The sequence below is a fragment of the Symphalangus syndactylus genome, chromosome 3, assembly GCF_028878055.3.
Source record: "Symphalangus syndactylus isolate Jambi chromosome 3, NHGRI_mSymSyn1-v2.1_pri, whole genome shotgun sequence".
NCBI lineage: Eukaryota > Metazoa > Chordata > Mammalia > Primates > Hylobatidae > Symphalangus > Symphalangus syndactylus.
The window spans coordinates 79986834-80014520 of NC_072425.2; the positions used below are offsets into that span (position 1 = coordinate 79986834).

At 36.0% G+C, this 27687-nt stretch overlaps 1 protein-coding gene across 4 annotated transcripts; it reads right to left on the reverse strand.

Annotated features, from left to right (window-relative positions):
* On the reverse strand, positions 1–27687 carry C9orf72 (C9orf72-SMCR8 complex subunit). Of its 4 annotated transcripts, none has more exons than XM_055272379.2 (11): positions 27531–27687; positions 20551–21038; positions 19405–19464; positions 16234–16329; positions 15445–15509; positions 14074–14146; positions 12234–12350; positions 9980–10215; positions 4100–4157; positions 2005–2114; positions 1–1888 (listed from the first exon to the last, which is right to left on the reverse strand). In XM_055272379.2, exons 2-11 carry the CDS (start codon positions 20992–20994, stop codon positions 1702–1704), a joined length of 1446 nt encoding a protein of 481 aa, XP_055128354.1. In that variant the 5' UTR covers positions 20995–21038; positions 27531–27687; the 3' UTR covers positions 1–1701. The 4 variants fall into 4 exon arrangements, 3 of the variants coding, with proteins under 3 accessions (XP_055128354.1, XP_055128353.1, XP_063493096.1); XM_055272378.2 differs by lacking the exon at positions 27531–27687 and adding an exon at positions 27257–27332; XM_063637026.1 differs by lacking the exon at positions 27531–27687 and adding an exon at positions 24977–25121.

The window sequence follows — 27687 nt, forward strand, 5'->3', positions numbered from 1 at the left end:
AAAATTTCAAATATATTTTATTCAAAATTCTCCATTTAGGAGAAAAGATATATAACAATGTTTACACATGCTTTAATAACTTATTTCACTGTACAACTTATATTCTGTATAACAGTACAATAAACCAGCCAAAGAAAATAACCAGTTAGCACTTAAATAAGAATCTATCATGTAAAAAACATAGTATGGGACACTACAAGGTAGTATTTATATATTTTTTAAATGACTGAGCTACAGTACAACAGTCATCTAGTTCAGTGGTTGTCTAAAAAATCAAGCTGTCCACGTTTCTGATTCATGATGGGAAAGCTATTATGACCTTTCACATTAGAACATGTCATTTTGTTGTGTAAATTTGGTGTGTGTGGGGGGGCAGAAGGGCTCTACTACCTTTATCCCTTTCTTATAAATATATTTTCCCTTTTATGTTACTTCCAGAATTTTAAATAAAATATGTATTTGTGTTTGTGTACACTACAATGTCAATACTATGTTAGAATTATATTAATCAGTTATTTTATAGCCAGCAAAATGGTACAAATGCATTAAGGAAACAAAAGAAACAGACCACTTAGCTCTGCCAAAGTAGCACCTAGAGAAATAGCACTTCAGTAAAATTTCTCCTGCTATTCCTTATAGCCTATTGCAGGCAAATGGCAACAACTTCAAAAACATAGGCAGAAATGTAAGAAGGAAGTACTCAAGGAACTATTTTCTGTTTCTGAAAAAAAGATCTTATTAGTTAGTATATTCTCTAATGCATTTTATAATCTCAGAGTTACAATGATTGCCAAAACAGGTACATGGTAAGACTCCGCAAGAAGAAAACAAGATGAAAATGACTGACCAGTGAAATCTGAACTTGTTCCAAGTAATTAGATTTTCCAAGGAAAAAAAAAGGCACAGGAGGTGCACATTTCAATGTGGCTCAAAAATCATGAAAATTAATTTAAAAAGTTGGCAACAACTACTAAAACATAAAATACAATTTCCTTTTACAGAGCTCAACTATATAGAACATCAACAATAGCAAGAACAATAAAACAAACAAAACACCCTAACTGTGGTTCACCATGAACAGGGACTATAGAGAACTATTAGACATTTCTACAGACTGAATCCCAGGGATTAAATCCACAAAGTAGGATCTAATAATCAATTCCAATTAAACATCTGCTTGATCAATTTTCTTTCTAAAGCTTATCCTTTGTTCAAGCTCACTTTCTTTCTGTGGAACTGAAATCATTTAAAGGCTCTAGTTTTCAGTTGATTGCAGAAGTATTACAGTAACTCTACACACCAAAGAATAACAAAAGATAGAAAGTCAACTAATATCTGTAAAAGCTAACTCAGATTTCACCTTGACACATGTAAACCATGAATCATATATTTAAAAAAACAGTAGTCGTGGTCAAGTTTACATCCTATTATTATATCTTTAAAAGACAGCAATAATATTTATTATATTGTAAACATAGGTCTGTATCCCAAAAGCATAAATCTAGGAAAAGAGACATCCAATGTAATGACGCACCTGACATCCCCTCACAGACTCTTGTGAGAACTGTAGTGTAACTTACTTAACTGCAATTGCTGAGAGCAGAACTCTGGAGTATGATCCAGGGGAACGTTTCCCCACACCACTGAGCTACTTTAGCAGTGATCATGATTGTGATGGAATAGGCTTATTAAGTTACACATTTAAAAAGTCATTAGAACATCTCGTTCTTGCACACTAGTGTAGAAAGGTCTTCCAAAAATAAAAGAGTGTAGGCCTGGTTTAATTTTCTCAGCCAGAGCCATTATTATGTTAAGATCGCCCTCTGCTGTTAAATCAAGGTCTATCTTCAGGTTCCGAAGAGATTTAAAGGGTTTTTTTCCCTTCTGCCTAAAAATAATGAAAAAAAAAAAAAGCGCAAAAATTATGATATAGAAAATGTACAAAGGAAACAAAACAAAAAACAATGTACAAAGGTTTGTCTTCCGTGTAGGAGTTTTACTCACGTATCGTCTTCTATATATTTTATTAGTGTCAAGGCTTTTCTGTGAAGGACAAGTAGAAACTGTGCAAGGAAAGTACTCCTGAGAGATAAGCCAGGTTTCAGTTGAAAGACCTGAAGGGAGAGGAACCATTTCAATACACAATTTCCTCGCATCCTACTCGTACAGCAGTTTCTATGACAGTGTTGACAGTGCTTGGCACACAATAAACACTAAACATCCCCTTAACCATTTCCACTGATGCCCCTTAACAGAAGTGTGGTATAGAAGCACTGGGTGTAGGAACAATATGATTTTTTTTTTTTTTTTTTTTTGAGACGGAGTCTAGCTCTCTCACCAGGCTAAAGTGCAGTGGCGCAATCTTGACTCACTGCAACCTCCACCTCCCGGGTTCAAGCGATTCTCCTGCCTCAGCCTCCCAAGTAGCTGGGATTACAGGCACACGCTGCCATGCCCAGCTAATTTTTGCATACTTAGTAGAGACGGGGTTTCATCATGTTGGCAGGATGGTCTCAATCTCCTGACCTCGTGATCCGCCCACCTCGGCCTCCCAAAATGCTGGGATTACAGGCTTAAGCCACCACGCCCAGCCACTCTGACAGTTTTTTGAAGTTTTCTAATTTATCTTTAAAAATGCATTCAAATTTTGCATTCTATTTCAGAATACATCCATGTTTACTTCACTATTAAAACTCATATGTAAGTTATTTCATATTACTTAATTTTTTCTGCCCAAATCTTCAAAGAACATTGAAGCTCCTAGAAGATGAGCCTATGGTTTTGAGACATTCATATACCTGTATTTTTGCAGGGGGTGGAGTGGGTAGGTAGGAGTAGAATGTGTGCATGTGATGAGGTGGAGTGTGGGAGGGATTTTATTTCAGCTTGAGAAGCATGAAATTCCAGGCCTACAAATTTTCCTTGAACTTATGCAATATATCACAGACCACATAGATCCAATCCAAAATTTCTAGTAAACATAAGGATCTCATTATTTCAAAGCCTTATCTATGACACAGTTTCCTGGCCTGATCCCCAGAATGTTATTACAACAAAACCGTAATAGATTAAGAAATAAGTTCCATATAATCTACAATTTCCTTCAACTGTGTAATTAAGTAGATATTTTTTAAAAGAATGAAACAATAAAGATGTTATCATTTAAATAAGTACACTATATTTCAAAAATATTTTTGACTCAATTCAGGCAAATAAACAACCTCCCTTTCTCAAAAAAAAAAAAAACTTACTTGAGTTATAGGTTAATGCTTGAATTAAAATGTTTGTTGTTTGAAGTATGGAATGCTGCATCCTTAATTGTTAATATACGGGCTCTTCCCCATTAATAAATCGAAAGGAAAAATCATTTAGACACTTTAGAAAGACCAGACACTACAAAAAGCACCTAATAAAACAGATTAGGACTTAATTCTTAATTCTATCATGTTTTATATATGTTAAAAATATATAAAAAATATATTATACCCTATTTGTCAGAGTATATGTTATATATTTTACATATCATATATAACATATACTCCACATAATAGGGTTTTAAGTTTATAACTTTTTTTAAATATATAAACATATATATATATATATATCCTACAGTGTTGGTAATATGTATATACACTTGTACTATATACACACACACACATATATATACTTGTACTACATATATAGTACAAGCATTGTAGCATAAATATACATATATATTATATCTGTAAAAGCTAACTCAGATTTCACTTTGATACATGTAAACCATGAATTATATGTTTCAAAAAACAGTAGCTGTGGTCAAGTTTATATCTTATTATTATATCTTTAAAAGATAGCAATAATATTTATTATGTTGTAAACAAAGGTCTGAATTTCTGAAGCATAAATCTAGGACAAGAGGCATCCAATGTAATGATGCACTTGACATCCCCTCACAGACTCTTCTGAGAACTGTAGTGTAACTAACTTAACTGCAACTGCTGAGCAGAACTCTGGGGCATGATCCAGGGGAATATATATATAAAACAGGCATTGTAGGATATATTAAAAATGAAAGCATCGTATCATTCACTCTGACAATCTCAAGTTCAACATTTACCTGATCCAGGAAGGCTTTCACTAGAGTGTCTCTGTGTAAGACATCTTGAAAAACATTCCTGAAGAAAAGAAGGAAATGAAGAAAAGAAAAAAGTTCAAATGTTGAAATGGCTATATAATGCTACTTTCCACAATCCCTCACTTAAGCCAACATTTTAAGTTCTTATAAATTGATATTACATATAAACATATTTGTAAGAATATAGATGTATATATTTGGAGATACAAAATATATGTTCATTTATTTACTCAAGGATATATTTACATTTTACTGGTATTTGTCAGGCTAATATGTAATTTTTCTCTAAAGAATATAAGCAGTCCCCAATAAGGGTATGTACGCATCTATCAATCTATTTTAGTACTCTCATCTTTTAAAAAAAGTAGAGACCCTTAGGCAATTAATAAATAAAACTACCAATTCTTGCCATCTCAAAAGCAAAACAAAAAAAAAACCAGCAACAAAAATAAACCACCACCATCAAAAACAAAAACAAACCAAAAAATGTGAAGAGAAATTTGAGTGAGATTAGAGAACACACTCTGATGATTGTCCACTGGGTTTGCCTCAACAAGCCCACCATCTGTAAGTAACATGAACCAGCTATCCAAGAAAGTACTATCTACCTTGGCAACGACCAGAGTGAGAAGTAGCAATATAATGGCCACTTAAAATAACGTGTGCCTAACACAGCACCTAAGATATAGTAGGTGCTAAAGCAAACACACAAACAAACAGGACTATTTATTCCCTTCCCAGGCCCCACCTCCCTTTCATCTTTTCTCTTCCATTTTCCCTAGGTTCTATTCAGGCCAGAGGGGTAAGAGAACATTTAATAAGAGAAGGAGATTTTAACTGAAAGTGGTAGGGATCATCCTATACCTGACCAGAGTGGCAAAAAAAGAGAATGGGTGTGTGCAGAAGCAAACAGGAAGGTAGTTCAACTTTCCTAATCTTAAGAAATGAGTGTACCATACTACAGAAGAAACTGTAAAGGGGAAAAATACCAGCATTTCATCATTATTGACTGGGCACTGATACTGCCCCTCCTTGGGCTCTGGAAAAAGAATAAGGCTTATATTTAAGACAAGTGGCCTTATTATACCTGTTCCACTGAATGAGTATCTTAGTCCTAAGTGAATTAGATGAAGCAAGGTGTTAAAAAAGAACATTTCCATTTGTTTGTGTCATCTCTGATTTCTATCAGCAGTGTTTTGTAATTCTCGTAGAGATCTTTCACCTCCTTGGTTAGCTGGATTCCTAGGTATTTTATTCTTTTTGCGGCTATTGTGAATGGGACTGTGTTCTTGATTTTGCTCTCACTTTGGAAGGTGTTGGAGTATAGAGAATGCTATAACTTTGCTGAAATTTTTAACAGATTTAGGAGATTCTGGGCAGACACTGTGGGATTTTCTAGGTACAGAATTATACTGCCTGCAAACAGAAATAGTTTGACTTCTTCTCTTCCTATCTGAATGTCTTTTCTTTCTTTCTCTTTCCTGATTGCTCTGGCTAGGACTTCCAGAACTATGCTGAAAAGGAGTGGAGACAGTGGGCATCCTTGTCTTGTTACAGTTCTCAAGGAGAATACTTCCAGCTTTTGCCCATTTGGTAAGATACTGGCTGTGGGTCTGTCATGGATGGTTTTTATTTTTTTGAGTCATGTTCCTTCAATGCCTAGTTTGTTTAGGATTGTTTTTGATTTTTCTTTTTGAGACAGGGTCTCACTCCATTGCCTAGGCTGGAGTGCAGTGGCATAATCTCAGCTCACTGCAACCTCTGCCTCCTGGGCGCAAACAATCCTCCCACCTCAACCTCCTGAGTAGCTGGGTAGGTGCATGCCACCATACCAAGCTAATTTTTTTTTTTTTTTTTTTTGTAGAGATGGGGTTTCACCATGCTGCCTAGGCTGGTCTTGAACAACTGGGCTTAAGAGATACACCCGCCTTGGCCTCCCAAAGTGCTGGGATTACAGGTGTGAGTCACTACACCTGACCTACTGAAGGTTTTTAACATGAAGGATGTTAAATTTTATTGACAACCTTTTCTGCACCTATTGAGATAATCTTGTGGTTTTTGTTTTTAGCTCTGTTTATGTGATGAATCACACTTATTGATGTATGTTGAACCAACCTTGCATCCCAGGGATAAAGCCTACTTGATCAAAGTAGATCAGCTTTTTGATGTGCTACTGGATTTGGTTTGCTAGTATTTTGTTGAGGATTTTTGCATCTATATTCATCAAGGATATTGGCCTGAAGTTTTCTTTTTTCTGTTGTGTCTCTGCCAGGTTTTGGTATCAGAATGATGCTGGCCTTATTAGGGAAGAGTTCGTCCTCCTCAATTTTTTGGAACAGATTAAGTAGGAATAATACCAGCTTTTCTTTATACATCAGGTATAAAGAGATGACACAAAACACATGGAAAAACATTCCATGTTCAGAGATAGGAAGAATTAATATTGTTAAAATGGCCATACTGCCCAAAGCAATCTACAGATTCAATGCTATTCCTCTAAACTACCAATGACATCCTTCACAAAACCAGAAAAAACTATTTTAAAATTAATATGGAACCAAAAAGGAGCCCAAATAGCCAAAGCAATCCTAAGCAAAAAGAACAAAGCTGAAGGCATCACATTAGCCAACTTTATACTAAAAGGCTATAGGAACCTGGACAGCAGGGTACTGGTATAAAAACAGATACATAGACCAATGAGGAATAGAGAGCCGAGAAATAAAGCCACACACCTACAACCATCTGATCTTCAACAAAGTTGACAAAAACAAGCAATGGGGAAAGGACTCCGTATTCAATAAATAGTGCTGGGATAATTGCTAGCCATAGGAATTAGAGTGAAACTGGACCCCTTCCTTGTACCATATACAAAAATCAACTCAAGATGGATTAAAGACATAAATGTAAAATCTAAAATTGTAAAAACCCTGGAAGACAACCTAGGAAATACCATTCTGGATGTAGGCCCTGGCACAGATTTTATGATGAAGACGCCAAAAGCAACTGCAACAAAAACAAACACAAATGGGACCTAACGAGCTCCTGCATGGCAAAAGAAACTATCAACAGAGTAAAAGACAACCTATACAATGGGAGAAAAATATCTGCAAACCATGTATCCGACAAAGGGATATGCAGGATCTGGAAGGAACTTAAACTAATTAACGAGCAAAAACCAACCCACCCCACTACAAACTGGACAAAGGACATGAACATTTTTCAGAAGAATATATACACACAGCTAAAAAGCATATGAAAAAATGCTCAGTATCACTAATAATTAGAGAATTGCAAATCAATTCTCTAGGAATGGCTATTATTAAAAAGTCAAAAAATCACAGATGTTGGCAAGGTTGTGGAGAAAAAGGAACACTTATACACTGCTGGTGGGACTGTAAATTAGTTTAGCTATTGTGAAAAGCAGTTTGAAGATTTCTCAAATAACTTAAAATAGAACTACCATTCACCCTAGCAACCCCATTATTCTGTATATACCTAAAGGAATGCAAATTGTTCTACCATAAAGACGCATGCATGTGTATGTTCATCACAGCACTATTCATGATAGCAAAGACAGGGAATCAACCTAAATGCCTATCAATGGTAGACTGGATAAAGAAAATGTGATACATATACATCATGGAATACTATGCAGCCATAAAAAGCAGATGGAGCTAGAGGCCATTATCCTAAACTAATCCAGGAACAGAAAACCAAATACCGCATGTTCTCACTTCTAAGTGGGAGCTAAACACTGAGTACACATGGACACAAAGAAGGAAACAGCAACACCAGGGCCTACTTGAGGGTGGGAGAAGGGTGAGGATCAAACAACTACCTATTGGGTACTATGCTTATTACCTGGGTAATGAAACCATCTGTACACCAAACCCACATGACACGCAATTTACCTCTATAACAAATCTGCACATGTACACAAGAACCTAAAATAGAAGTTAAAAAAAAATTTCCAATGACCAATTTTTCATGTATTGGCAATGACTGGAATTATTTTAAAAAGTTAAAATTAAAAGTAACAAACGAAATTAACATGTAAAAACATATACTTAAAAGTAAAATGAGTCTATGACAATAGACTTAACAACACACAATCTAGTGGCTGAAAATACTATTTTTTGGACAATTTTGTGTTTAAAAAATTTAGAGCTGGATGCAAAATTTAAAAATTCAGGGTACTATTTTGTCATGATCAGCAAAATGAGAATAGCTGTCTAATTGTACTTCGTCAAATCAGCAAAACATAGCTGGCTAAAAATGATTAAGAAATGTTAAAATACACATACCTCCTCTAAAAAACAAAACAAAAATACCAAATGGTTGCAAACCCATTCTGCAGTTCACTAAATTTCCTCAAAAAAGCTCCCAAGCAACCAATCAAAAAACGGAAAAAATTCTAAGCACTTAGGAAAAAAGGAAATGTTTCAAGGCACAGATTAATTAGAAAACTTCCACATGTCTACCAAGATTTACCAATATATAAAAACTTACTGACATGGAATTTCAGTTTGACCAATTCATTTTCTAAAACAATTCCCCTACTACTTTCTCAAGAACCAATAAAAACTCTGGAGAACTAGGAAAAAATGGGTCCTATATTAAGTCATCTTTCCGCACCTTGAGATACATAAGGCTGGGGGTCCGTTGAACAAGATGTTCCTATTCTATGCTTTTGGTTAACACTTAGTGTGTAATTTCTGGTGCTCCACATGTCTGTTACCTAAGCTCAAACTGATTCTGTAGATACACAGGTCAGGCTGGTTTGCCCCAATTTTTCTATTGCCTTTCACACTTAGACCTGGGTTATTACAGTTAACACTTACTGTTACCTTCTACGTGCCAGGCATTATTGCAAGCATTATTTATTTATTTTTTTTTTTAAAATAAGACAGAGTCTCGTTGTCCCCCAGGCTGGAGTACACAGGCACATCATAACTCCCTGCAACCTCAAACTCCTGGGCTCAAAAGATCCTCCTGCCTCAGCTTTCTCAATACCTAGGATTACAAGCACACAGAAACACATTCCAATAATTCTTTTTTATTTTTTGTAGAGATGGGGTTTCACTATGTTGCCCAGGCTGGTCTGGAATGCCTGGCCTCAAGTGTTCCACCTGCCTTGGACTCCCAAAGCTCTGTTCTTATAGGCATGAGCTACTGTGCCTTTTTTCAACTGATAAAAGAGAACCACAAAAGTATACTATAATTCTTTTCCTGATTTCAGAACATCATTTAAGTGTTTACTTAGGGTTTTAGGATTATAGATTCTCATCATTTTTTTTTCAAGTTGGGTCCATGCTCAACAATTATCATTACTTTTCCTTTTGAATTTACTGATCAGACTTTTTTTTTTAAATAAGAAGTGAATAACAATATAAAATGCAAAGTAAAAGAATGTTCTATTAATATATTTTAACAGTGTTGCTGTATTTTATATTCATATGTCAAGAAAAAAAAAGACTTAGAATTACTTCTTTGGTTTTGTTAATAAGTCCATTCAATAACTGTTATACAATAGACTATACACGATGTAGGGGCTGGGGCTGTCTGGTTGGCCACTATTAAGCCCAGTACCTAGAACAGTGCCTAGGAGCTCAATATATATTTATTAAATAAATAGTTAAATATTTACTTTAAGGGTTAATCTTACCTATTTCAGGGTAAACACAATTGTATGGAAAAAGAAGAACATTTAAGAAAAAAATGCTTGATTAAATGTTTCTTCAAGCATAATTCTGCTGGTAATCTTTCTTTCTTTTTAAATGCAACTTCTGTTTTGTTTTTATTCATAAAAGACACAATTTCATATTGCTTGACTACAGTACCAGCAGGCAGAGCATTACGTACAAATCAGGAGTAAAGCTTTCGTCAGTGTAGATGATCGTATCCTGAGCCATGTCTTCTTCTGAAGTGGCTCTCCAGAAGGCTGTCAGCTCGGATCTCATGTATCTACGCTGATTATAAATATGTTCATGACAGGGTGGCATCTGCTTCACAGTATTGACATCCACATCTATGTGTGTGGTGGGATATGGAGCGTACATGACTTGCCGGAAAGGCAGCACGAAGCTTCCAGTTGAATCCTGTCAAAATAAAAGGAAAATTTACTGTCTTACATGCCAAACGATATGAATAATTGTTTTTTAATTTTAAAAAATGGTCTTTGATTTAGCAAATCCATCTCTAAAAATTTATCCTAAGAAATTATTCATGAGAGGTTGGGCGCAGTGGCTCAAGCCTGTAATCCTAGCACTTTGGGAGGCCGAAGTGGGCGGATCACGACGTCAGGAGTTCAAGACCATCCTGGCCAACATAGTGAAACTCTGTCTCTACTAAAAATACAAAAAAATTAGCGGGGCATGGTGGCGCGCGCCTGTAGTCCCAGCTACTCGGGAGGCTGAGACAGGAGAATGGCGTGAACCCAGGAGGCGGACCTTGCAGTGAGCCGAGATCGCACCACTGCACTCCAGCCTGGGGGACAGAGCCAGACTCTGTCTCCAAAAAAAAAAAAAAAAAAAAAGAAATTGTTCATGAGTGTGTGCAAAGTTTTAGTGACAGAAGTGTTCAGTATAGCATTGGTTTCAATAGCAAAACATCAGAACAACCTAAGCATCCAAAGGAAGTGGTTAAGTAAATAAAAATGAATTTATTATTTCACATCTAAAGATGAAGTTGTTGAAGTTTGTGTTGATATTCAAAGAGGCTTAGAATCTGCTGTGAAAAAAGCAGATTAGAACATGCAGAGATGATCCAGTGGGGGTGGGAGTCTTAAAGAAAATACATGCAAAAGGGAAAAAAAGACTAGAAAGAGATATACCAAATATTAACAGTGGGTATTCACTGGATTTGAAATTACAAGTGTCTTTTAATTTCTTAATTATTCTATGCATCTCAATGAATATGTATTTTTATAAACCAAATTTACTTCTTTCCTAATCAGTTGGGGTAGCCAGTTACCATGTAATAATAACCTACTGCGTATGAGGTACTGTGCCATATACTATGAACAGAACAGAAGAAAGAGGCTATTTCCATTTTTTCACTATTATAATGCTGTGATAATCATCTTTGTATAATGTGAAAGGTATTTTCTGGAAAACTATATAATTTGTATTTGCATGGAGAACTATTAAATATTTTTTCATTACATCATAGTTTTGAAATTTCCTCTAGGCATCTGATAGGTCCCTTTCAGAGCTAAAATTAAATAATTAAATGAGAGGGTGCTGAGGAAACAAAAGTATTAAGCACTTTATTATGCCTTTAACAGGAGAAGTTCTAATTTACAGATATGTATAACTCAAATAGAAACTATGTTTCCTTTAACTAGTTTCTATATTTAAATACTATCATTCTGAGTTCATAGCAGCACATTATTGAAAAGCACAAAAGCCTAATATAACTTGTATTTGCAACAATTTTTAAATTTTTTTATTTCATTTTGCTGTGGCTACATCCTCAAGAAAGTAGTCACTATGAGACAATCACATAACCATTAGGAAAGCTATTTCTTCACGTCTTGGGACTATAATTGATATAACAATAATAGATTCAACAAGGTGAACAACTTTCTTCCCTTTAATTATTGTAAATAATTGCTAATTTACATTTCTCTGTTTTGCTCCCTGAACAGTAGACTCAAATAAAAGAAAAATACAAATTTTTTCTAATATATATTATATATAGAAATATATATATTTTAGTACACATATTTAAGAATTGCTTAAATCCTATATGCTTCTTGGAGATGTTTTAAAATTTTTTTCAATAAAATTCAAATCTATTTAGTTAAAAAGAAATGATCTTATTTTAGATGTGCAACCTGATTTAAGCATGTGTTAAAAAAAAAAAATCCTGAGGCTAGACATGTAGGAACAGGGACCCACCTGGAACACAAAGGGTATTCTATGGTGTTTCACTGATGATACTAACTATACATCCATAAGACATATAGTCTATGCGCAGAACTGTGTAAAGGAAATCAGTCCCTGGGCATGTCAATATGAGATACATTAAATGCTAATATTTAAGATTTGTCTATAAAGAGTCTCAAAAATGATTTTAGAAAAGTGGTTTCACTTGTGATAAGCAGAAACTATACCTTTAGCAGGCCTTGTACAAAGAGTCCTGACTCATATTTAAATGATGATTCTGCTTCACATAACCTGGAGCATTTTCTCTCTGTTGGAGTCAGAAAAAGGCATAATGTTCTGACTATCTATAAAAGAAAAGATTTTAGCATTAAAATATGAAGTAAAAAGACCACTGATTTGCTTATGAAAGATATCTGAAATTTTAATTGTTATTATCAATAAAACATATCCTAAGAAATAAGTATTCTTTAGTCACCTGGAATCCATGGGATGTAACAGTTGTTGCTTAAAATAGGGATTCTGTGGTCAAATAAATTTAGAAAATGCTTGGTAAATTTACTGTATGGCATCTCAAAACCTTTAACATTTGGGTACATACTGTGACTCTTCAGGTGAATTATATAATATGCAGACTTTCTCAGACTTATTTGACCATGGAACCTTTATAGCTTCTGTTTAGTGGGTCAACATGTGAAATTCGTTGTAAGAAATATCAAAGAATGTTCAGATCCTCCAATAAGAAGAGAATTTGAATTAATTATTGAATTAATTGAATCAATTATTCAATAATTGAATTCAATTATTCAAATTATTGAATTACTGAATCAATTAATTATTGAATTTGATTTAAAATAAGCAGGTCATTGGGTGGGGTTTAGAAATCTGATTCTAATAATATTTGACCTACAGCTCTATTAGGAAAAATAAAAAGGCATGTCACTATCTTGAAATTCAAACCATATCCAGAGTTATTATGTTAAAGCAGTGGTTTTCAACCTAGAGTGGTGGCAACTTCTTTCTCAAATTAAAACAAGATAAAAGGTAAGCTATTCTGCCTCAAGAGGATGGAGGATGGGAAAAATGTTAAAAACAAAACAAAACAAAACAAACAATCCCAACTATGGAGCCTTTCTCCCTTCATAAAGCAGCTCAGCAGTCCCTCTGTGCAACTAAGGCTTTGGAGGTCACAGATGGAAAGCCACCTGTTCGAGGTAACAGAAGGAATAAGATCACTAGTCTGTAGATGCAATATAATGACAGAGGTATACTAAGCTTTCATAAATGGTTATATGAGAAATATAATTTTGATAAATTAAGGCTTATGTAAATATACAAAATAGCTGATTACAGAAAAAATAAATTATGAGTATCTTTGTAAAGTAAATAATCACTTTCAACGTATTTCCTATGCAAAACTTTTTTTAAAAATTAGGTTTGCTAAAATTGAAAGATACACGTACTTATCTCTGAACTCTTTCTAACTAATGGTCAGTGAAGAAAAGTGCAAAATCCTTTAGTTTATTAGCTAATGCGTGGAAATGTAACTGTTCATTAATCCTTTATTAACTCAAGTAGCACTGAAGGAAAGGGTCAGAAACATTACCAAATAAAGTATAATTATCAATGACCACTTAATCCCAATAGCTCCCTAGGAGGGACAGATTTAGAAGGAAGCCAAGACAATGAAATCAAGATGAATAAACAAATAACATTTCTTCGGAACTAGTACCAAAAGTACATGACTACCTTCAGATTTGTTGAAGATAAGATTGGGAAACAGAAGAGTAATATTTTTTTTAAATATCTGATTTTAATATATTCTCAAAACCACTTATACACAACTGACACTGGTATTTACGAGCTATCAAAATAAACTGATAAATGATTCCTATTCAGTTTATTTCAAACTTACTGTTGCCACAAGGTATCTTAGCAATTTGATGAGATTACATTGCCTCCTTATACTGTTAGATCATTTTAATTGCAACCTAGCATTTAAATGACAATCCATGATATATCATCAGTCTTAAAGAGTCAAATCATTTGCTAGATTATAAAATAAACTACCTTATTTACTTTCTCTGCACTGCTACCTACTACAACGGAACAGCCACAGGTTTGCAAGTGTGAGCTGATGGCACTGTAAGTTAAAGAAAACAGATTAAAAACATTGCCTATAAAACAATTTAACAAACTAAAAACAAAAAAAAGTAGGTGAGCTCTTCAAATAACTCAGAATAGCTTTACATGATAAACACCAAAGCTATAAGCATAATGTTATCTTTTATTTGTATAGGAACCTACATTTTCTAGAGACCTTTCACATAAATTTTCTTATTGAGCCTTAGAACAGCACAATTAGTTAGTAAAATATCATTTAATTAATGTATTTATTTATTGAAATACCATCATTTTATAGCTGAAGAAATTGACAAGTAGAGAGATTAAGTGACTTACTTAAAGTCAAATGGGATTTAAAATGATGTATGAAAGGCTAACACTGAACAGATACAGGACTAAAGAGCTTCTGATTCAAGCCATTAAGACTCTTAGGTTAAACTCACTCATGCCTCTGATAGTCCATCATGAGCCTAAAGGAAAAGACTGTGAACATAAAAAGTGAATACTTCATCCTTTTACTTCTCTTTTTTTAAAAGTAAAATTTCATTAAGATCTGCAACTGTGAAGAAACATTAAAACAGAATATAAGATACTACATGTAAAGCACCTAGTAAAGGAACTAACATGTAGGCACTCAACAAATATTGGCTGTTTCTAGAAGAAATGTAAACAGGAAACGTTAGCTATTAGTTATTATTAAGTGTTTTTATGTTCCAGGCACTGTTCTAAGTGCTTTATATTATTTATCTTCCTCAATGCTTAAAACAACCCTATACATTAGGTACTATTACTATTATTGTCATTTTACAGATGAGGAAATAGGTGTACAGAGAATTCAGGTACCTTGTCCATGGGTACACAGCATTTACCCAGGGAGTCTGGTTTAAGGGCACAAACTCTTAAGGACTAAACTCCACTGCTGGATGGAAAAACATCAGTATAAATATGAATAATTTTGTTCTAGGCCTAAATAACTTAAGTTCATCTATAGTACAACTTAATTTGAAAGGGTTCTTTTAGCTTTAATGAGAAGTAAAACGAGAAACCAGAATCAAGCAAGGGGCCATGATTTCTTGTCTGGAAACTATGGAAACTCAGTTTCTTTAAATAGCAAATGGAATAACACCAAATATATTATAGAAATATAATGAGTGAAAAATAACACAAATTTAAGCAACAGTTCAAATATGCAATGTTGTCCCTAGAACAATCTAAGTAGACAGTCTGCTATTTTCTTTCTTCCAAATCTTGTCATAGTTCATGAACATAAGATGTGTATCTGCTTCATCCAGCTTTTATGAAAAGAAAAATTCTTACTTGAGAAGAAAGCCTTCATGACAACTGTCACCAATATCATCATCATTGAGTACTGTATCAGCTATCTAAAATGCATCAAAAAATAAAAAAAATTAGTCTGGCTATAACATAGTGTTGAAATAACACTTTTAATATACAAGTTTTCTGAAGTCTGCATTCAACATAACACACTGCCTTCGTTTCTGAGAATCAAGACTCCCCATAAAACAATCTCTGTGCACTACCATAAACTTTCAGAAGAACAAATGTGAAAGCTGGTCAGGCAGGTTAAACAATTTTTACAAGAATAACTTCCTCTTCTGAGCTGTCAGAATCAAGAGACTAACCTAAATGACAAAATCAGAAAACAACAGGGATAGTTTCCTAAAGGTATCTCTTAACACTCATCGTATGTGATTCAAAACGTCCTCAACAAATGATTAAGGAAACTAAATTTGTGACTATAAGTAAACTTCCATTAATGGCTACTGCTTTTGCACACAGTTTTGTTTCAAAAGGTATTGCATTAAATATTAATTGCTCCTATAAGAGCTGGGATCCTCCCACTTTTAGGAATTATAAAAGTAGTGAAATAAACGAAATAAATTTCAAAAATGCCTCTGTTTTGCCATAAAATCCAGGATTTTGTGTGTGCTTATTTGTTAAAGGGGCTAATACTGTATGTGAATAGTTATGTATGACAAAGTGCTTAGTATTAAAATTAGAATATTAATAATATACATAATAATACTATAACCCCAAAAACTGATAAAGGGTATAATTGCTCTCATTTAAAAATATAAAACTTACATCTATTTCTTCAGGAACACTGTGTGATTTCATAGATGAAAGCAGTTCCATTACAGGAATCACTTCTCCAGTAAGCATTGGAATAATACTCTGACCCTGCACAATAAAGTGACATGAAGTGAAGAAAATCACGTAATATGAGAGAAGCCGGGCAATAAAAAATAAAAATAACATCAAACAATAACATTCTTTGATGAAAATACTTCATAATTTGTTCAAACACAGTATCAAACAAGTCTACTACGTGTCTAAAGGATTTATACGCAATCCAAAGCTTTTATTCTTTCTTTTCTTTCTTTTTTTTTTTGAGATGGAGTTTTGCTCTTGTTGCCCAGGCTGGAGTGCAATGGCATGATCTCAGCTCACTGCAATCTCTCCTCCTGGGTTCGAGTCACTGTCCTGTCTCAGCCTCCCAAGTAGCTGGGACTATAGGTGTTGCCACCATGCCCGGCTAATTTTTGTATTTTTAGTACAGACGGGGTTTCGCCATGTTGGCCAGGCTGGTGTCAAATTTCTGACCTCAGGTGATCCACCATGCCCAGTCCTAAAGCTCACTTTTATTCTTTAGAGAGTATGGAATCATTGGTTTATCGTGTACTGTTATATGCAATGATTAAGTCATCATGTCTCTTTTAGAAAGGATCTCCTTTAAAATTTATTTGAGATAAAAATATTGTTAATTAAAGGTCATCAATATATTTCACATTTAAAAATGAGGAAAACCAAGCACAGAAAGACTTTGAAATCCTTACCAAATAGGTAAGGAAAACTTGAATCAATACCTAACCTCCATATTCATAAGAGTATAATCTACCCAAATGCAAATCAAAACCAGCACATATATTTTAAGAATCAATAAAACAGAAAAGTTCCCTTTAGAGCTATTTCAAGATAATATTACTACTTACTACATCTTGAAATTGTAATTTTGAAATTTGTAGGTTATAGAATCAAACTGAAAATTCAGTATAACACATCACAAATGTAAAGTGTCTCAAATATGGGTGGTCCCTCATTTATTCACTACCGCCACCAGTCTCATCAGTTTTGTGACCAACTTGGGTAAGTAAATTTTTTGAGATATAAATGAAATTGTCAAATGTCTATGAATTTTTAGTGAAACATATGTTTAAATCATACATTATTTAAGATGAATTTAATACTAGTTGTTTTTCCTCACTTATTTTATGAAATGATTTTATTCAAAGTCTTCATAAGCATCTTTAAGTTAGAATCTCTGTCAGACCCAGGGCCATTTTTGGAGTAACTTTAACCAGTTTTTCAGAGCCCCATATTATTACGTTGCTTGAGAATTTAAATGTGATGCTACTTCTGGAAGTTTTATCCTAAGCCATATGCCCATTTGCATAATGCTGAAAGTTTTATTTAAAAAAAAAATCATCCTTTAGTAACCTCCAGAACTATTCACTGTTTTTAGTTTTTAAAGTAATAATTATCATGCCTGTTTACAATTACAATTCACACATTCAATCTAACAAGAATAATGACTAGATCCGTGCTAAATTTCCTTCCCTGTGAAGCAATTTTATCAGATGACAGCTACAACTGAAGTTGTTTCAAACTAATGCATCATCCCCAAAGAGTATTGTTCAAAATAAAGTCGTTGTGAGATTTGCAAGAACTCAATCAAAAGGCAACTCCTCCTTTCCAGGAAGAATAATTTTGGGAAAATATTTCCTCTTAGGTTTAAGCATACATAGTATTTCATGCACAGTATCTCAGACATTATCAGTATAAGTGAATGAATAGCCTCACTGAAGCTCAACAACACCAAAAAAAAAAAAAAAAAAAAAAAAAATCCTACAGGGCTAAATACAGAAGAGGCTCTAAAAGAAAATCTCTCAAGTTTCTGTTCCTCCTTGTACTTCTCAAACTTGAACTTCTCAGCAGTAGGATAACATTTTTAAGAAGAGCACTTAAAAGAGAGACCAAAATTCATTAATAGTAGTCAACTTAATTAAACGTTTCTGGTTTGAAAAAACAAAATCCCAATAAAAGCAGAATTTTACTTGGTTCTAAGTTTCCTCATCTTGCGAAGTCTACTTAATTAGTCTACTAATAACTAGTGGGTTAGAGGGTGCTGAAAGTTACCCCATTCCTGGGGACCCTGCTTATTGAACAGCAAATAAGGACAGGGATTCTTTGGGTAAAGGGAAATCTTTTCTTGTTAAGTCAGACCTTTACACAGAATAACTGTCTCTGAACTGGAAAGCTATCTACAAAAGTACAAACACAACAATTTGGTAAAGGAGATCATTGTATTGGGTTCTGTATTATGGCCATGTATTTTCACAAGTTTCTTTTTTTAATCACTTTTTTAAAGTATCATCTGTCTCATTCATGCTAAAAAGAAGCAAAGAAAGGCAAAACAGCCATGTTTAAAATATCAGGGTTTTACAAGGAGCATTGAGGGTCACCCACAAGAGGAAATGGAAGTAAAAGTGAAGAACCCTTTCTTCACTGGAGATTCTCCTTCAAAAGAACTTCTCTGCTTTACACTGAAGTAGTCTGTACTTAGTTTCTGCAGGGGAAGCCACACCCTTGTAACCATGCTTCCCAAACGCTAGTGTCTGTTCCTCAGGGGCATTCAAAGCCAAGGGATAAACATGGAACATTTTCCTAGAGGAGAGGGTAAGAAATATCATTGACAAATTTTAATATTAAAATAGTTACATCATGGGATAAAATGTAAATTGCATGAGTCTTAAAGATACAACATAAGACTTAAAAGAAATATTGTGTGGACCCGGTCTACACCCCAGACAGATACCTTAGGGGTACATATGCTCTCCTTCTGTTACAGCTACTTCTAGGGAAAAGTTCGAGAAGTAGTACCTTAAAGAACTTATCACAGACAATTTTTTTATTTTTACTATGAACAAGTTATCCAAAATTTATTCTGGGCAAACAGAAAAAAAAAAGGGAGCAAATATTAATTTGTAGATGCAATTATTATTTTCCTTTGTTTACTGATTTAACTCTTCGGGTTTAAGATATGGAAATCTTCCTCCAGTTTATTCTGTACACCTCCATAAAAGCTCCATTAAGGCTTACTCTGTATGTCTCCAAGGCCTTGACAAATGTAGCCATCAACCTTATACAGATACATTCCATGAGAAAAACATTTGACAGTATGCAATCTGCATATACCTGATCTTCCATTCTCTCTGTGCCTTCTAAGATAATCTTCTGGACATTTTCTTGTCTTTCCTGAGCAAGAGAAAATTTATTTAAAAAAACAACCCACAACATTTTGATATTTGCTTATTTTTCAATAGACATGTTCTTGTGTAGCAATTTAGTTCACAAGAAAAATACTTTCTACTTTACGGAAAAAATGGGGGCAGGGGTAGGAAATTAACCCAACAAATGCATGTTCTCATAAACAATACAAAATAAAATCAAAACAACCTTTATTCGGCAGTGAAAAAAAAGGAACTTCACAGAAAGCAGTCAATGTAACATCTGCATAGTTTCAAAAAGGAAAAGAATGACTTGCACTTTTCAAATTAAACATTATGATGTTGTTTAAAAGATTCTCCTGATTTTAAGAGTTTCATAATGTGAGAAAAAAGGAAGTAAGCCTGCAAACATAGTAAAAATTTATTCTTTTAAAAGATATTATTTTTCCTTACTATTGGGCAAAAGCCTTTTAAAATTGGTAATGCTTAATGGACTTTCAGGTTAGTATCAAACTGGAACACAGGAAGGAGAATTCAATGTGTTCTTTAGATATACCAAAACTATACTGAAATGTAGATACCATTATATATTCAACTACAGGATTTAGGGGAAAACAATAATTTCTGTAAGATTAAAAGGAATTCTCTTGGGAACCATTCCGTTCAACCTCCTCATTTTATGAACCTGGGAACTTGGCAAAGAGGTTAAAGAGACCAAAGGCTACATGACCAACAGCTTATGAAACTATTATTTTGAACTGTTATACTTACACATAGTAGTAAGCGAAAGACAGAATTGTGCAATGAAAGGGAAACAAAAGGTATTCGAGTCAAAGGCTCCCAAGAAGAATCCAGGATTTAAAAGTTTCTTTATTTGTCTAAGCTTTAGCTTTTCATCTGTAATGTGGAGCTACCATTTCCTACTTTCCACAGTTAATACGAAGATGACAGGTATCAGACCAGATGTATTTGTATCTAATAGGGTAAATGCAAAATAAATAACATCTATTGTTTGATGTTCACTGCATATAATTAAAAATAAGATTTATATGTATTGGAAAATAAGCTTTCAACAGATACGTTAACATGATTAATAAGCTGAAAAATCACTTACCTTATGCATCCATATTCTTCCTTTCCGGATTATATGTGTTAATCTATCAACACACACTCTGTGAAGTGGGAGGTAGAAACTAAGTTCTGTCTGTGGAAGTATAATTGACAGTCCATATGTGCTGCGATCCCCATTCCAGTTTCCATCAAAGATTAATGAAACAATAATCACTCCCTTTTCAGACAGGACAAAAAACTTCACATCTATAGCACCACTCTCTGCATTTCGAAGGATTTCTCCATTTAGAGTGTGATTGGCAAGAAAAGTTATTTCTCCATCACTGAGAAGTACCTGTTCTGTCTTTGGAGCCCAGATGTGCCTTACTCTAGGACCAAGAATATTGTCCCAGTAAGCAAAAGTAGCTGCTAATAAAGGTGATTCACCACTTAAAGCAATCTCTGTCTTGGCAACAGCTGGCGATGGCGGTGGGCAAAGAGTCGACATCACTGCATTCCGACTGTCACATTATCCAAATGCTCCAGAGATATCTAAAAATTGACATATAAAACCAATGATTAGGTTCAGCAATTTAAAGATATCCATCAAAACCCCAAATGATTCAGACATATTTGGTTTGTCCTCTTAAGTCAAAGATGTGGAATCCTGTTATCTCCTATCAGGATAAAGACATTCAACTAGCACTGTAGGTGCACATTAAATGTTTGTTGATATGATCATTTTATGAGACATAGTAACTTGTTACTTATATTCAGGGCATACATTTAGAAATTCAAAGAAATAATGAACTAAAAAAAGGGCTTCTTTACACTGATATTAAATGTTACATACTAAAGCTCACAGAATAGACCTGCAGTATTCCCAAATATCCAGTCCATGTGCAATTCTAGTATGACTGGAGATTTGGCCCCTAACCCATAGCAACTAAAAAGGAGGAAAACAGGAAGGGAAAGGCTCAGCTAGAGACTGACACTTGCGGGTTGAATTGTGTCCCCCAAAAAGGTATGCTCAATTCCTAACCCTTGGTGTATGTGAATATGACCTTATCTAGAAATAAGTGTAATCATGTTAAAATGGGGTCATACTGGATTACAGTGGGGCCTAATCCAATAACTGCTGTGTTTATAAGGAGAGAGATTTGGAGACACAGAGACAAAGGGTAGACAGCCATATGAAGACAAAAGGCAGATAATGGATTGGTGAAAACTACAAGGCAGGAAAGGAACACTCAGGATTGCTGGTAACCACCAGAAGCCAGGAAGAGGCAAGGAAAGAGTCTTCTCTCTTGAAGATCATGCCCCTGTCAACACTTTGATTTCAGACTTCTAGCTTCTAGAATTGTGAGAGAATAAATTGCTGTTGTTTAAAGCCACTCCGTTTGTGGTGCTTTGTTACAGTAATCTTAGAAAAGTAATGCAACACCTAACAACAGAAATACTTTAAAGCTGCTAAAAGGTCAAAAATAAAATAAAAAAAAAGACATGGAAATACCACAAGTCTGGAGCCATAACAAAAAATGGGCAAACAGTCCTGTATCCTCAGTGAACTCTCTGGTTATGAGAATACTAAAGCCCGATTCTGATGTTTAAAACGACATTGAAATATCAAGACAAAGATACATATATTAATATGCTAGCCAAGAAACCAATACAGCATTTTATCATTGCAAAGAGAGTTCTACACTAAATGGCTAGAATTTAAAAGCTTTAGTTATTTAGAACATGTAGAAAACAGAAGGGCTAAATAGGGCCTGTTCAAGCCTTTGAACTTAATGAGAAAACAGTCATGATGAGAAGAGCATAAAAGCTCACATCCAAGACAGAACCCAGGGCTCTTAGTCCCCTTGCTCAACTGGTACATCTTAATCCACATAAACATATCACTCTAAAAAGGTACATCCTACGTGATATTAGTGTAAAACAAATAATTCTTGCAAATACAGTTGTATGCCATGTAACGTTTCAGTCAATGGTAGACTGCATATATGATGGTGGTCCCATTAGATTACAATGGACCTGAAAATATGCTATTGCTTAGTGACACCGTAACCATCATAAGGTCTTAGTACAATTTTGCAAGTTATTTAAAGTATAGCACATACAACTATTACAGTATACAACACTTGATAATAAACTACTATGTTGCTGGTTTATGTATTCACTATTCACTATACTATGCCTTTTGTTATTTTAGAGTGTACTCCTTCTACTTTTTTTTTTTTTAAGTTACAACAGCCTCAGACAAGTCCTTCAGGAGGTATTCAACAGAAAGCATAGGAGGTGACAGCTGTATGTGTGTTATTGCTCCTAAAAACCTTCCAGTGGGACAAGATGTAGAGGTGGAAGGGAGTGATACTGGTGATCCTAATCCTGTCTATGCCTAGGTGAAAGTGTGTGTGTTTTAGTTTTTAACAAAAACGACTAACAAGTAAAAAAAAAAAAAAAAAATTAAAAATAGAAAAAAGCTTCTGGAATAAGGATATAAAGAAAAAATATTTTTGTATAGCTATAGAATGTATTTGTGTTTCAAGCTAAGTATTTTATAAGTTAAAAAATTAAAAAGTTTACAAAGTTAAAAAGTTATAATTTTTTATTGAAGAAAAACTGTTAAGATAAATTCGGTGTAGCTTCAGCATACTGTGTTTATAAAGTCTACAGTGGTGTACAGTAATGTTCTAGGCCTTCACATTAATTCACCACTCACTCACTGACTCACCCAGAGCAACTTCTAGTCCTGCAAGCTCCATTCGCGGTAAGTGGCCTATACAGGTATACCATTATCTTTTATACCATACTTTTACTGTACCTTTTCTATGTTTGGATATATTGTTGGATATATTTAAATATTTACCACTGTGTTACAACTGTCTATAGTATTCAGTACAGTAACAGCTGTACAGGTTTGTGGCCTAGGAGCAATAGACTATACCATATGGCCTAGGTACATAAAGGCTATACTACCTAGGTTTGTGTAAGTACACTCTATGATGTTTGCATAATGACAAAATCGCCTAATGGTGCATTCCTAAGCAATGTGTGATTGTACTATAATTGAAGACTTGTTATCTAAGACTGAAAGTAAAAAGAACTACAATTTCATCTAAGCAGGTCTAAAACTGTGAAGTCTATAATAATAGCAATACAAAGCAGCTAACAGGCAAACTATGATATACCTATCTTTGCCATATGATTGCTTTGGGAGCTAACATTTGATCTGTAAATGTATGACAAAGTAAACAATTTTACTCAAAGAATTTTATCCGCATCTTGTCAAGAGAGTTCGGTCTGATGGAAAGCACTGACTTCTATCTATAGAGCAATAGATGAGTGCTTTTATCATATTATGAGTAGGCATACAGAGCCTGGCAAAACCGTTAACTCTAAGTATGTACAGAAATGGCTGAACACAAAGACAGTTTTAACACGTGTATTTTTAATTTCAAAAATTCATTTAGGTAATATTTACTTTTAAATATATCAATTTAATAGTCTTAAGAGACAGCACTGGATATAAGCCGTACAGCTTCTTTAAAATATCCACTGTTTTTAATACAATTTAAGCAGTCAGTTTACAATGATCAAATATAGAAATGTAATCTGAATTGAAATGGTAATGACACTACTGCTGTCATAACTAACAACAGCAAACTGGAGGCCAACATAATGAATTAAGTTAACATACAACCATAAAATTGTATTGTAAACATATTTTTCTTTCATTCTTTTATGTTAAAAAGGTGGATAATCATAAAGGCAATATTACAACTCTAATATTTCATCATTAAACTGAAAATAAAAGTATTTCCTAAAACAGAACTGAGCCCTGGAGCAAAATCCGATTGAATTATAGGGAAACTTTTTACCACATTGTGAAAATTGAACTATTATACTGCTAGTTACACTCTCACTCCTAACAGAATAAGAAAAAAAAAATGGGCCGGGCATGGTGGATCATGCCTGTTATCCCAGCTCTTTGGTAGGCTGAGGCAGGTGGATCACCTGAGGTCAGGAGTTCAAGACCAGCCTGGCCAACATGGTGAAACCCCACCTCTACTAAAAATACAAAAATTAGCTGGGTGTGGTGGCAGACACCTGTAATCCCAGCTACTCGGGAGGCTGAGGCAGGAGAATCTCTTGAACCCAGGGGGCAAAGAGGCTGCAATGAGCTGAGATGGATCCACTGCACTCCAGCCTGGGTGACAGAGAGAGAGACTGTCTCAAAAAAAAAAAAAAAAAAAAAAAAAAGAATAAGAAAGAAAATGAAGGACAAAAATCGCATACTGAATTGCTTAGTTTTAAATCCTACCAAAAGAAATAGCCTGGGAAATGAAATGTCACAGAGAAGTATAATCAGGAGAGCTGTACAATTATTTTACTAATACTTGAAGTCATCGTCTTTGGTGAGAAAAATCCATACATGCAAATGCAGTTGAAAAAAATCAGCTCAAAACCAATAGTTGTTTATGTACCTATCTTATGTACATGTAGTGCTGTCTACTCCAGAGGGTTACCAAACATTAGCAGTCTTTTGAGGGAAGCCAAGATTCAAACTGAGTGAGACGGTGGCTTGCTCACAGGGTTGAGAGGTTTCCCAATACACTTTCTGGAAATAATCTCATATATGCAGACATGATTACATTAATTAACACCTGCTAAAACTGTTAGTAGAGTGCTAAGTTTCAGGTTTTGCTTTCTCTTTAAACGTTTGTTAAAAAATCAACCATCTCTTCCCTGATTGGTATTTAGAAAGGTGGTTGGTCCACTGTTATTGCAGTGAAAATTCTCCGATCATAAAGCCCTTCTTGTTTTTTAGACAGGGTCTCGTTTTGTCATCCAGGCTGGAAAGCACTGGCAGGATCATAGCTCCCTGTAACTTCAAACTCTTGGGCTCAAATGACCCTCCTGCCTCAGCCTCCCAAGTAGCTAGGACTACAGGTGTACACCACCACGCCTGGCTAAGTTTTTAATTTTTTGTAGAGACAGGGTCTACGTTGCCCAGGTTGAGCTTGAACTGCTGGCTTCAAGTGATCCTCCTGCCTCCGCCTTCCAAAGCTCTGGCATTACACGTGTAAGCCACCTTCTCCAACCTGGCTCTGGATACTTGTAAACATGCTGTTTATTTTCTCCCAGCCCAAAGTGAAGCAGGATCCTAAACCGTCCACTTTCCACAACAGGAGCTGCCCAGGACCACTTTAAGGACAGTGAACTGTTACAGTACCAGAAAGTTCACAACACTTTCTCAACCTTCAACATCAGGAAAGACTGGGAGGTGAAGTTCATATCACTATCTGGCCATTTCTCACAGTTCCAAGTTTCTCAGACAATAGGTAGGCTAACCTAGTCCTCCTGGGAACTACCTAATTAACGTAGAAGAGAACCCAAGGGCAGATTTGAAAAACAGAAGTCCTCCTTCGTTTACTTTGTTTCTCTGAAAGCAAATTTTGGAGTGCCAATATAGCCAAACAAAATATTTTATCAACTTCATAAGTTGCTTGTAATTTTTTCCTAGAGCAGATAAATGCTGGCTTAGTGAACAATCTGGAATGTGGTAATTACTCTCGTTTTTGTTTCAGATGTACTACCAGCATGAAGCAGTTTCCAACTGATTCAGGGTTTTCCTAAAGTGACAGGGTTTGGCAGAGGTGGTGACAACAGTGCCCGTGTCAAATGACACCGTATTTCAAGTATTCTGACTCCAGGTTATTAATATGCCCTATATGATAGTCTTGTTTCTGTGATAGTCACAGATTATGTTAAAAGTTTCCCAAAGTCTGAGAAAAATCATATCTAACAGTATCTTTTTTTTTTTGATCCTTTGTACAAAGTAGAAGTAATGCCAGACAGATTATGCACCCTTGTTGTGAACAACTGGTGCATGGCAACAGTTTGAATAGGAATTTACCAACTGCCACAACCAGGCATCTACTCTCCCAGAGCCTAACAATCTCGATTGCATCTGAAAGGGCCACCCCTCCTGGGAAAGTGCAGGACCTCCCTCCTGTTTCTGAATACAAAGCCTGGTGGTGTTCATCGCGGCCAGATCGACCCAGTGTGGACACGCACATGTAATCTGTGCACTTCTTTAGGCAACTGATTACTATCAGTCAGGTGATGCCCAAGTCACAGCCGTCACTTCCTTTAAGCAAGTCTGTGTCATCTCGGAGCTGTGAAGCAACCAGGTCATGTCCCACAGAATGGGGAGTACACCGACTTGCATTGCTGCCCTCATATGCAAGTCATCAGCACTCTCTAGAAGCTTGGGCTGAAATCTGCAGGCGTCTCCACACCCCCATCGCATCCCGCATGATCTCCTCGCCGGCAGGGACCATCTCGGGTTCCCAGCGAACCCCGACTTGGTCCGCAGGAGCCGCGCGCCGCCCACCCTCCGGGCTTCCCCCCGGCGAGGCCTCTCGGTACCCGAGGCTCCTTTCTCTCGAGCCCGCAGCGGCAACGCTCCCAGCGGGTCCCCGGGAAGGAGACAGCTCGGGTACTGCGGGCGGCAAAGCAAGGAAGAGGCCAGATCCCCATCCCTCGTCCCTGCGCCGTCGCCGCCGGGAAGCCCGGGGCCCGGATGCAGGCAATTCCACCAGTCCTAGAGGCGAAAGCCCGACACCCAGCTCGGGTCAGAGAAATGAGAGGGAAAGTAAAAATGTGTCGAGCTCTGAGGAGAGCCCCCGCTGCTACCCGCGCCTCCTCCCGGCAGCCGAACCCCCAACAGCCACCCGCCAGGTCGCCGCCTCCTCACTCACCCACTCGCCACCGCCTGCGCCTCCGCCGCCGCAGGCGCAGGCACCGCAACCGCAGCCCCAGCCCCGCCCCCGGCCCGCCCCCGCCCCTCCGCGACCACGCCCAGTGCCCGGCCCCTAGCGCGCGCCTCCTGAGTTCCAGAGCTCGCTACAGGCTTCGGTTGTTTCCCTACTTTTCTTCTGCTTAATGTTTATCAGGTCTTTTCTTCTTCACCCCCAGCGAGTACTGTGAGAGCAAGTAGTGGGGAGAGAGGGTGGGAAAGACAAAAACACACACCTCCTAAACCAACACCTGCTCTAGCTAGACCCCGACCCCAGAGAGAAGGAACCGGGCAGCAGGGACGGCTGACGCACCAAGCGTCATCTTTTACGTGGGCGGAACTTGTGGCTGTTTGACGCACCTCTCTTTCCTAGCGGGACACCGTAGGTTACGT

Bases quoted from the DNA above. Each gene is read 5' to 3' on its own strand.
- C9orf72 (XM_055272379.2), bottom strand. From the start codon at position 20,994: ATGTCGACTCTTTGCCCACCGCCATCGCCAGCTGTTGCCAAGACAGAG. The intron at 16,330-19,404 runs GTATATGCAGAT...TTTATTGTGCAG, and splicing joins CAGAGAGAATGGAAGATCAG to GGTCAGAGTATTATTCCAAT. The intron at 4,158-9,979 runs GTACGTAATGCT...TCTTTTCTTCAG, and splicing joins GAAAGCTTTACTCCTGATTT to GAATGTTTTTCAAGATGTCT.